The sequence below is a fragment of the Nicotiana attenuata genome, unplaced genomic scaffold, assembly GCF_001879085.1.
Source record: "Nicotiana attenuata strain UT unplaced genomic scaffold, NIATTr2, whole genome shotgun sequence".
Taxonomy (NCBI): Eukaryota; Viridiplantae; Streptophyta; class Magnoliopsida; order Solanales; family Solanaceae; genus Nicotiana; species Nicotiana attenuata.
The window spans coordinates 1-12,286 of NW_017670452.1; the positions used below are offsets into that span (position 1 = coordinate 1).

Below are 12,286 nucleotides of genomic sequence, written 5' to 3' on the forward strand. Positions count from 1 at the left end.
GACTCTGTATTAGTTAGAGGCTCTAGACTCATGACCCCAGGTCTTTGGGAGTTACAGTTTATGTCAGTATTTCGTATTGTTTTTAATTGAGTATTTCAACTATGAGTATTAATATTTGATTTTTAGTATCTGATTAATTGGTTTTGAGCTCTGTGCTCGGGTTGAGAGAGTAAATGGTCGGGCTTGCCTAGCATTAGTGTTGGGCGCCATCACGACCGGGTTTGGGGTCGTGACAAGTTGGTATCAGAGCCTAGGTTACCAGGCCTCATGAGTCATGAGCCGGTTTAGTAGAGTCTCGTGGAACGATACGGGGACGCCTGTATTTCTCCACGAGAGGCTGCAGAACCTTTAGAAAAACTTCACTTTCTTGGAATTCTTCTCGTGCGTACTTGATTCAGCTTGAGATATACCTCTTGAAATTCCTTCCACACATCAGTATGCGCACCTGAGCGCTTAGTAGTATCTGCGCCTTAAGGGCTTGTGCTTCCCCGATCGAGGGGGGGGGGCGAGATGTAATCTCCGTGAGTTGATGTTGGAACAGTCTGGAGGAAATGAGGCCGGACCTTTGCTTATGGCTTGAGCACCAAGGTGCTGATTTTGTGAGCTGGAGTTATGAACTTATATGTTCAGTATTGTCCCAAATTGTGGGAATGGCTGCTGGATAGCTACGTAATGAGTATGTTGGTACTGTGTAGTGTGTATGACAGTGGAAGGTATACAAAAACATGAACTAAAGGTAAAGCTAATCGGTAATTGGCTTATGGGGGGAAACCATTTGTTATACTAGTTAGATAAGTCTGGGAGCTAAGATCGCTTCTATAAATGTATTATGACGAAATCTATGTCGAGGAGCACACCGTGAAGGTCGAAAACATTAAGGAGAGAATATGTTCTTACTCGGTTGAATATCCCAATAATGGAGGATCGAAAGGTATCTTCTATGTGTTATGATTCGAATAGGTGCAACCCATGCCCATGTATCGATTTTGATAATATAATACATGTAGTATTGAGATTTATGTTGATATACATTGTGGTGCTTCTCAAGTTGTGGCCGTGTTGCTAGGATGGTTTTGGTGATTCTCTGGCAGGTGGATAGGCCCAATTACAAGGAAAACTCTGCCGAAATTTTTTTTTGAACAAAAAAAAATTAAAAATTGGGACTTAGTGAAAATTTGGTCGCCTGGAGGGTAGGCTTAACTGTTATGTGAGTGAATGCAAGAAAATGCAGAAGAGTTAAAATTCCAGATGATTTGAGTTTCCACAAGCTTATGAAAGAGCGAGTTCAATCTCACTATGGTATTACGACAGCAATGGAGCATATGTGTTATGAGTATAGTGTGTTGTGATATATGGCTTCGAGCCAAGTTGGGGAGCTTGCTAGTGGTTAGCGGATTGGTGGTTATGTACTATGTTAGTTCTGATTTGATGCATGCTGGTGAATCGGCTCTGGTCGTGGAGATTGGGCCGGGAATGGCACGAGTGAAGGGAAAATTTTGACAAAGATGTCATGAGCTCGGATGAGCAGGAAAGAAGTTTCGATTGTTAAGGTAAATTGGTATTGTCTTCAGCGTCACCTAAGATCGGTGTTTTGTAAAAAGGGCTTTGCGTCCTGGCTAATGATTCTTGATCGCTCTTCAGCATTAGTGCGACCGGTGGTTTGGAGGTACGCCCCAAATATTGTTGCGGTAGGTTGTGGGAGTGTGTCTCACTGGAAGATTATATAAGTGTGGCATGTAGTCACTTGACTGATTAAAGATGTAAACCAAGTATCAAGGTTGTGATGGTGTCGTTAAATTGAGGAATTCGTGCCTGGAGGGCACTTGGCATATTGGGTCGTGAACTGGGAAGGATTACTCCGATTGCGATGGTTGTTCTTGTGTGTTATGTGAAAAAGGGAGTGATTATGGACCCTTGAAAGGTTGTCAAACTGGTTCATGGTGAGCAGAATCGGCTTGGAGTCGGTGGATGGACTTAATGTGAATAATGGATCTATATCAGGCCAGATGTGTGCATCTTTGTAACGCAGTCCTCATGGAGGAGTAGTTAGGTTGATGCTTCATTGCCAGATATCTCGCGTAGTGTTGCATTACGCCGTGTGATTTGTGAAATGACTCGAGAATTGCTTATGTGTTGAGAATCCGCGTAGGAATGATGTTACTTGAGCAGCTTGGCTCTTGAAATTCAGACTGTATATCGCACCTCAGTTGTGCTTGAGTTTTGTAGTTTATAACGCTAAATATCCCTCAGGGATGATATTATGCACTTAGCATGCTCATGACCGATATTCGGTATCTTATTATAATGAGCAGATTTGGCTCGACGTGTATCTCCTTATGCGAGATCTATGTGTGGATCGGGTGGCACGCTGCCATGGGAATGTTATCTGGATCGGGTTGCACGCCGCAATAGTGTGAAATCGAGTATAGTTTTCTATACGCTATCTTTGTATGCCTTGCTACCTGTTTTCCAAGGGAAGTCTGTATTAGTGCGTAGGATTTGGTAATTCCTTCCAGAGCTCGTTTTCTTTTGTATTGCATTCGAATTGGTAGCCTATTGGCACATTGGGGCATCATATACGACTTATAATTATGTCTGGAGTGGCTTATTGCCCGAACAGTTCGTACTGGGTAAGACGAGATCATTGAATTTGAGATCAGTGCAATCTGAGTATGCGAAGAAAAATTAAAGAGCTAAGATCATTGTTTGGCTCAGAATGAGGTGATAGTTCTTGCCAAGAGTATAGAACTAATGAATTGTTGTTTCGGTAGTAGTTATGAATGTGTATAGGTCTCATCCGTCGTGTCAGTATTGTAAGAATTTGAACGAGACCTGTGTATGTCATGCAGAGCATGGGATGTGTAGTGCTTCCTCCTAAGTGATTAGATAAATGATCTTCGGATGATTGGGGAAAAAGATGCTGCTAAGTGGAAGTGATTTGATGAGAGTATATGTCTCAGAAAAAGATAATGTGATTAAACTGATTATATTTCGGCAGTAGTGCGGCATGTTCTTGTTGGGTCCACTGGTGGTATTCGAGTTTGCTCGGTAACACAGGTAAATATCGAGTATCTGTCGTGGAATGAAGGAGTATCAAATGTGTGCATGTATTCGCACGGTGGAAACTGGGATCAGGTATGATGATTTGTGTGTTATATGGAGTTCTGATGTACAGGCTAAGTTGTGATGTTGGAGTTCAGACTGGTTCTCTTAGTGTTGGAAGATTTTGAACTATTGCATTATGGGCTATGTCGGAAAATGCCACAGGCTGCGTGGCAAGGTGCATTAGACTATGTTCTAGTAGAATGGTTTATATTTCAAGGACCAGCGGATGGCTGGAAAGGATTGATGTTCTTGATTGGGCCTTCGTGGCGGATGCCAGTGCAGAGGCTTCTACCATTGATTCAGTTCCAGTATTGAGGGACTGTTCAGTGCTTTTCTTGTGGTCGGACATATCNGGAAAGGATTGATGTTCTTGATTGGGCCTTCGTGGCGGATGCCAGTGCTGAGGCTTCTACCATTGATTCAGTTCCAGTATTGAGGGACTGTTCGGATGCATTTCTTGTGGCCGGACATATCGCCGGGTGAGATTGTGGATTTCGGTACTTAATTGGCGCCGGACACCGTATCGTACGGCTCTGGCAGGGGTTATAGTAGTGGAAGGAGCAGCTTTGGACTTCTTAGTATTGAGTTCGTTGGCAGGCCAGCGTGGCTACGTATGTAGCTTGAGTTAGCTTGGTTAGTCCCAAGTTGTATTGTTGAGGGACAGGTTAATTCGATCGTTATTGAACTTGTTAGTGAGCTGAGGAGATCTAGGAGTTACTTTTCCTGTGCTGTGAGGCGTATGATTTGCTGGTTATGGTGCAGTTCTATTAGGGGATTCATAGTGGAGGTCGAGCGGGAAGAGTAATTGCGTGTCGCTCGGTAAAATGGAGTGTTGGGTATGGCCTATCAGGTTGCGTGTCGTGTGTTATCTGTTTCACCGTGGGTGTGATGAATTGCGTTAGTGTCAGACATCAATTGTGTGTGGATGTTGAATTTTGATTCACAGTGTCTTGAGGCGCTTCATGTGTAACAGTGTTGGGATAGGATCGCGTATTGTAGCGAGGCTACGTGGAGTTATGACCTTTCGAGGTAGATTCAGCTGTTATATTTCTACGATGCGAGACGGAGTCTCAGCCTTGTGTTGTAATAGTATTGATGAGCTTGAGGTACAGCTCTTTCGTTGGATCCGTCTGTCCCGATTTGAACATGTTCAGACCGTTTCTTACGGGTGCGTGTATTATGCAGGTTGTGGTTTAGGCTTGTATGGAGATATCATATCACCAGAGTGGTGTTGGATTCGAGGTGATCATTGGGTTCATTAAGCATACGGACAGATTTGACCTCAGCTTGTTAGGAAGATAATATCGAGGTTTGACCCGAAAATCTGTCGTGATATCAGTCAAGGGAAGTGGTTTCATGAATGGTTGATTTGAGAGATGATTACGGTTTATAGCGTGTTTCATTCATCGTTGGCAGTATATGAGAGTGTTGGAATAAGGCTTTAGCTAGTGAGAGGTTCTCTGCCGGTAATTGGTTGCTGGGGACAACTGCTGTAAATAGAAGTTATAGTTCCGAGTGTTTGGTTTAGGCGGTATATCATATGTTTTCACCTGAGGGTGCAAGTATGGGTTATTACAGCTGGTTCGGGCTTACTCTGAGTATAGATGTGAATTTCTGATCTTGGGTATGATTTTTCGGAAAGTGCAACGTGGTTCTATGGTTTATGGCTTAAAGGGACTGTGGAAGTTCGGCTATATTGTGTTATCGGGTCTATGCGAGATAGGGTGGCGAGGGATCACCCCGGGTATATGATTGGTAAGATCGTTCAGCTGTTGGTTGGCTTCTAGAACAACTCTGGATACGCTCGAGGACGAGCGTTTATTTAAGTTGGGGAGGATGTGACGACCCGGCCCGTTGTCACGTGAGTTAACGCCCCGTTTCCCCCATATTATGTCCCTCCATGATTTAATATCAGTAATTGAGTTGATCGGGTAGAATTGGATTGGTTCTAGTTGGAAATATGGCACTTAGCCTTTTTGAAGGAAGCTTGCTTTGGAAAAAGTCAACCGGAAGTTGACTATGTAGTTAGAGGGCTCGGATGTGAGTTCCGGTGGTTCGGGTAGCTTCGGGGGTTGATTTGTGATTTAGGAGTGAAGTCGGAATTGAATTTGGAGGTCCGGTGTAGAATTAGGCTTGAATTGGCTAAGGTTGGATTTTGGCGAATTCCGGATGGTAGGTGAGATTTTGATCCGAGGGTCGAAATGGAATTCCGAGAGTTGCAGTAGCTCCGTTAGGTGATTTTGGATATGCGTGCAAAGTTTCAGATCATTCGGAGGTGTTTAGGTCGGGTTTTAGATCAAATGCAAGTTTCGGAAGTTTTAGTTTAACTTAGGCTTGAATCCGTGGTAATTCGATGATTTTGGTGTTTATGATAGTGTTTTTATGTTACGAGCAAGTTTGAATGAAGTAATAGAACATATTTGTGCATTTGGTTGAGGTCCCGAGGGCCTTGGGGTGATTTCGGATGGCTAACGGGGAGTTTTGAACATGAAAAAGTGCAGCAGAAATTGAAGAGGAATTTTCCTCTATGCGATCGCGTAGGTATGCCTGCGATCGCATAGAAGGTTCAGAGGGGGATGAAGATTTGCTCTATGCGATCGCGTATAGGGGTCTGCGATCGCATAGGTTGAGGAGATTGGGCAGTGCGGTCGCGTGGGAAGTAATGCGATCGCGTAGAAGGGGGAGACAGTGCTATGCGATCGCATGGCCTGTCCTGCGATCGCGTAAGAGGAATTGAGGGCCTGGAAATTTTGGCCTATGCGATCGCAGGGGTAGTGATGCGATCGCATAGATGTCGCTACAGTAATCTGGCAGAATGTTTAAAACCCTTATATCCGCGACCCACATTATTTTTCCACCATTTTTACTCCGCCAAGAGAGCTTTTTGAGCGATTTGAAGAGGGTTTTCAACGGGTATTGATTTGAGGTAAGTCTCTTGACTAGAAAACACCATTTTATGGAAGAATCAACACTCAAATTCATGAAAGTGGGTAGAAATTGTGAAGAACTAGGGCTTGGTTTTTGAAAACGAATTTTTAGGATTTGAAAGGCCATTTGAGCTCCGTTTTCGGTAAACTTTATATGTACGAACTCGTGGCGAGACGAGGAATCCGCTGGTGTGATTTTCGGAATTTTTCGAGAAGTGGGCCTGGGGCTCGAGTTTTACCAACTTCGTGAATTTTAGTACTTTTCGAGTATTTTTGATTGGGTTATGTTTCTTTAACCCATATTTATGTATTCGTTGTGATTTTGACTAGATTCGACGCGCGAGGAGGTCGTGATAGCCTCATCCCCCTCATTGCGGGTATCACTGCTTGAATCTTCGTGCTGAGGCTAATTTCCTTTGGCCTCAACGTTGTGTGCAATGCTGACATCGTTATCTGCCATTTTCTATGATTTTTGCTAAAAATAAAGAATCAAACAGGTTAGCAATAGATGCAAGGATCAACTCAATTACACAACTGTCTAAGCCCCACGCTGGGCGCCAAAATGTTTACCCGTAAAACAGTACAGTTGAATTCGTACGTAGTTTATAGACAAGTGAATCAATTTGATTCCCAAATGATAAATAAATTAAACAAGAATGTAAGACTTAGCGTTGAAATCGAGATAAGACAGCAGAAATCTTGATTCCAGGAGCAGAGCTTTCGGAGGCAGTAGTAACGATATTAATAAGCAATAAGATAAAATATTATTGAGCTTTGAATAGTATATAGTATAAGCTTGTGAGAAAATTTTCCTCACAATGGTAGTTGGAATCCCTATTTATAGTGTTACCTAGGGAACAAGGTCCTAGGATTAAGGCCCTCTTAAATGACAATTATGGGGGCCATTGAAGAATATGTAACAGTAGGCAGTAAATACCATACTCTCTGTAACGGGCTATGTACTTAATGCTATAGAATATTCTCCATTAAATGTCACCGGGTGGCAGACATTTATCTCGCTTTTATGAACATCATTCCCTTCGAGGATAAACGAAATTATCGCCTTCGGACCTGATAGCCTTCTGCCTTCAAATTCATGTGTCGCTTTATTATGCGAGCATTTAATATGAACATATTTTACCCTATAAATCTTTATAAGTACTTCACCGGTAAAAAGGCCAACCAATTAAGATGGATTACAACTGGTTTTACTCAAGTATAGCACTCAAGTGATTAAGATGGCCTAAGGAAAACTGAGAACAGACTTAACTGCTAACCTTCCGAAACTTGAACATGGAGCTTTAATTGAATCTACAGGTGTTTTAAACACGTCAAAAATTTTGACTGGCAGATTCATCCTTTCCCTTTCATTCCCAGCTCGTCAAATTCAGTTCTATTTTTCTATTTTTCTTCTTCACTATTAAGAATGAAACTAAATATGCATTATGTATCTAAAATAACTCAAATGTAGTAAGCAAATAATCTACAACCATGCAACCATTTATGGTATAGAACGAAAAGTCAATAAAATTGGAAAACAAAAAGGAGGGCCCCAAAAAAGTAAAGGAACAAAAACAAAATAGATGAATTGACATTTTACCAAAATTTTTGTGTCTGGAGTCGAGCTTAATCAAAGGATAGCTGTACACATGCAAGGTATTTTTCACATCTCATCATGCACGGAGGTTTTTGAATGTATTTAGTTCGTAACGTATCAAGCTCGTCTTAATCATGGATTATCATATTGTATTTTGAGCCGTTCGTTTCACACTAATTGCCAAAAAATTAACTAATGGCTGACACCTCTCAACATACACATGATTGAAGTTGAAATACACTCCAAGCCTCTGCACAAATAGCGTTTCCCAATTATAGCTATTATGGGCCCAGGATGATTTAAACAAAGTCGGCATGAAGAAAATAACAACTGCTAAAAGTGGGGAGATACACTCTTGCATGCCAAGCCAAGAAAATGCTCATCTTTCAGCTAAAAATAAATGGTTCTTTTTTCTTATATTCAATACCCTATATTTCTTGGACTCTCCAAAAATATTGCAGCATCGGTTAGATCCTTCAAAATTACACTAGTTTTGGAGGGTCCAACACACACGCGGCAAATTTGAGTCCAAGCAACATAGCCACTACATTAATCATTACTTTCTCCGGTCCAATTTAATTAATTTTTTGCTATTTTCATATATATATTAAAAAATCCACCTTTTAGCATTGATTAACAATGAATGACCATATTAACCTTAATTTGTTCATTGAAAATATAACAAATACTCCTAGGCTTTATACTCCAAGGGCAACTTTAGAAGAAAAAAAAATTTAATTCCTTCTTGATATCAGAAAAAATTAAATATTATGGACCACTAAAAGAGCCAAAAAATCAATTAAAGTAGTCCGAATGAAGTACTACGTTTAGCTAAATGGTCAAGGGAAACACTCAAGAACCCTTCTGTCATCCACATGCTCTGTTTGACACTTTGGATGCCAAATCTGACCTGCAATTTTTTATATTATAAGTTGAACTAAAGTTACAACTTTGATTGTTACGGAGGAAATACCAATCCTTAGGCCTTGGGCCATGGAAAGCAAAAACAAAAGCCTTTTCCATACACAAAGCATCAATCCATGAATTATGATCATCAAAAACACACCCCAAAAGAAAGACTGAGAAAGTGAAGGTAATGTCTCTCTGGAAAGCACCAAATCAAGATTATCACTTTTCTAATACCATCCATTCTTCTTTTTCTACTTGCTACTTTGTGTGGTGATAAAGGTTGGCTGGTCCCATGACACCGACAACATAATCGAATCCCAACCATTTTTATAACAAAAGGAACCCATACCAATGAATGAGGGAGAATAAAACAGTGTTATAATTAGAGACAAAAGAATACAAAACAACCTGTAACCTACAATATAATACCAAATCATATGCTAATGCCTGTCTCTGTTGTTTCTATACCACCTTTTCTATTTCAAAGTAAAAAGAATATTTATCATACAGAAATGATCGAGAGAAGAATATATAGCTCTAACCAAAAGAAAATTAAAAGTAATAACACATGTAAAATGAAAGAAAGCAGCGGCAATGTTGACCTCTCATTGCCGCGTTCTTTGTAATGTAGAGCCGATCATCTTGAGTTCGAATCTCTTTACAGTTGCAGCAATATCCCTCATTGTGGTATCCACAATATAAGGGGTACCTTCAACTGTGATTGAAGTGGCGTTGACCAGCTGTCGGCATGGCTCCCGGCGCTCTGCAATGGTCCCGTGATAGTGGAAATACTTGATACGCCCTTCTGTCTTGTGTGTCGTCTTGCCTACTGTGTTCTGAGACATATGCACACCAGTGGCTATTACGCTGCGAGGTTGCACTGCATATTTCCGATCCCTCCTAATTCCCCTCTTCACGTCCTTGTACACTAGCTTCTCGAACCCCCATTTTCTGCCGTCACATTACCATTCAATCGTCAATTAAAGTGTTTCGACTCAAACTTTTGCAACACGTAGATGACTTTCTGCAAAATATATAAAGCAAAGACGATCTCGAGTCGACTGTGCTGGAACAGTGCAGGCAATAGCATGAACAAAAAAACCAATATGTCAAAGTCCTCAAATCATTTTGTTTTCTCTGACCTTCCGGTTCATGACAGTCTAGCTTACCATTTAAGAGCAGAAGAAGAAACAGTGGTGTAAATTATCTAAAATCTAACTTTTGATCACCTATCAGAGGGGCCTCAAAAGTCAATTCATTACTTAAAAAAATGCTCAGGTTCAACTAGGTAATGACACCTATTATAGGAAAATCCAACTTTAATTGGTAATGAGCACTAAGCATCTAAAATTTCTTCAGGGCAACAAATTTGGTCAAGTTTTCAATTCCAAACACCATGGACAAACACATCTATCTCATCCAGCCAAAACAGGTTCATTAAGGGAAATAGAGTATGGACAAATTGAGACAGCTTAACTTCCACGAGGATACAATAAGGAGTTGTAATATTTTAAGTCATAATCACAAGACTAAATTAAACACCCTACTTGTGAACAGTCTAATAATCCATCAAAGCGTCTCAATTATCCACCACCACAAGACATCAATACGTAGAGTTCAAAACCACCAGACAACATAATATTATCAGAATATCTAACCATCCCCTAATCATACTGTTCCAGAACTTGGAAACAAACTCAGAAGTAGTTAATGAAAATGCCTAGTATGAATATAAGCTACTATAAGTTAAATTGATTTATTCTAAGCACCAAACTTCTTATTTTCACTTTAAAAAATCCAACATGGGTCAATGGAAAGTCAGCATTGCGAGCGTTTGCTGATAAATATGCTAACCAAATTTGAGTTTCTAATGTTATTAAACATAAATGGTTCTTAATAAAACGCCAAAGGAAATGTAAGCAAGTTATACCTGTAGGATCTACCGCGGTCCTCAGAGAGACAAAGCTTGTTCGACATAGGCATCTGCTCAATGGTGAATTGGGTATAATCCGATAACGAATCAACCACAGACTTAATAGTACTCTTTTTAGGCACAAAAATGAACTCATCCACGTCAAAGAAGAACATCCATTTAGCTTGAAACTTATACCTATGTAAACAATCATTAACAATAAGGAACTGATTATGATAATATCCATCAAATCTCTCTTGATCCCTTATATCCTGTAATGTCACGTATCCTTTATCCATCCATGGCTTTAACACCTCCATTACCCCCTCGTGTACGCCCCCAGCGTCGTGAATTACGAAATGAGATTTTTCACCGAACAGCCTCACGTGAAATGCTAACCACTCTCGGACTCTCTGGGGGCTCAAGTTCCCGTACAGTGACGAGCCACAATATAGAAAATCATATTTAGGTGGGTTTTTGACCGTTGAAGTAAAGTTAATAAAATCGTCCCCCGTTTCTGTTAAGGCTTCAAAAGTGTCGGTGGTGTTGAAGTTAGTGTCGCCGGCGCCGTTGGTGGTGGAGTGAATGAGGAGTTTTCCGCCGCCGTCGCCGACGGGGAGGGGGAAAGTGCAGTTGATGACTAGGACAGTGTAAACTCTGCCGTAGCCCCAGTCAGGGAGGATTTTGTGACCAGCGACAGAGATGGAGTTTTGGTTTTTGTTAAATGGGACCCACTCGCATAAGTAGCTGGGTTTGCCGTATACGTGGAGGGGCTTTGAAGCTAAACCCATTACGGCAAAAGTGTTATAACCTCCTCTGTAAGCAGACATCAGAATGAAGTTGTAGGCAGCGGAACCAAATGGGTTGAAAACTCTCTTAACGACGCCGTTTTCAAGCAGTCGGTCTTTGTCCAAGGAAGGAGGGGGTGGAGGAGTCGGTGGTAAAGCAGAGGAATAGTTAGTAGCGTTGAAATGGGAAACGGAGTGAAGTGGAACGGTGGGAGTAGAAAGACAGTTGGTAAGATCGGAATAAGGAGAGAAAGAGAAGCGAGAAGGGAGGAAGTGAAGAAGGGTGATGAGAGAACAGAGAAAGAGAAGAGCAGTGAGGAGGAATTTGAGCTCAGCAGCACAATTCCAAACAACGCCAACGAACATCTTCCGCTCTCTCTCTTTAGTAGTCATAATATTAACTCCTCGGCTCCAACTTTGGTTTTGCAAAAACAGAGAGATTAGGATCAGTAGACGAAACGAAGAGCGGTAGAGAGAGATAAGGCCGGAGAAGCAGTAGAAATTAGAAAAGGGAATCAAGAGAAGCAGGGTATTCTAGATGTCTCTTCTACAAATGTAAAACCCTTCTGTTTCTGCTTTTTTCCAGTACTCTCGTCTCTCGTCTCTCGTCTCTCTCTCTCTCTATTAAAAAATCTGCATTTAGAGATTCATTTGAAGCATTTTGTGAGACTGGGAGGTGATTCTCTTCTTATATTCAATTACGTTGATATGCCCCAAGGCTTTTTGAGATTTGATTATGATAAGGATTGATGTTACTATATTAACTTGCTAATAAAAGTTGGGCCCTAAATAATAGGTACCTGATGTGTTGTAATAAATCAGGGAGAGTGATTTATTTAAGACTAATTGCGACTTTGGTTTTCTTATTCCCCCGTAAAAGCAAATGGGTGCAATTTATTTAACTATGAAAAGATTGATAAAATTAGGGATAGTAAAATTGTTGTCACGTGACCACAAGGTCATTGTTCAAATCGTAAAAATAGATTCTTGTAGAAATGCAATAGACTCTTGTAGAAATGCGAGAGAGTTTACTGCACCGGGCTGTTCT

The 12,286-nt window shown here is 41.0% G+C and overlaps 1 protein-coding gene across 1 annotated transcript; it reads right to left on the minus strand.

Moving 5' to 3' along the window:
- Window positions 1-8,845: 8,845 nt before the first annotated feature.
- On the minus strand, window positions 8,846-11,943 carry LOC109239612 (galactan beta-1,4-galactosyltransferase GALS3-like). The gene is made up of 2 exons (XM_019406197.1): window positions 10,469-11,943; window positions 8,846-9,489 (listed from the first exon to the last, which is right to left on the minus strand). The coding sequence occupies exons 1-2, from the start codon at window positions 11,629-11,631 to the stop codon at window positions 9,144-9,146; spliced, it is 1,509 nt and encodes a 502-aa protein (XP_019261742.1). The 5' UTR covers window positions 11,632-11,943; the 3' UTR covers window positions 8,846-9,143.
- Between the last annotated feature and the right edge of the window lie 343 nt (window positions 11,944-12,286).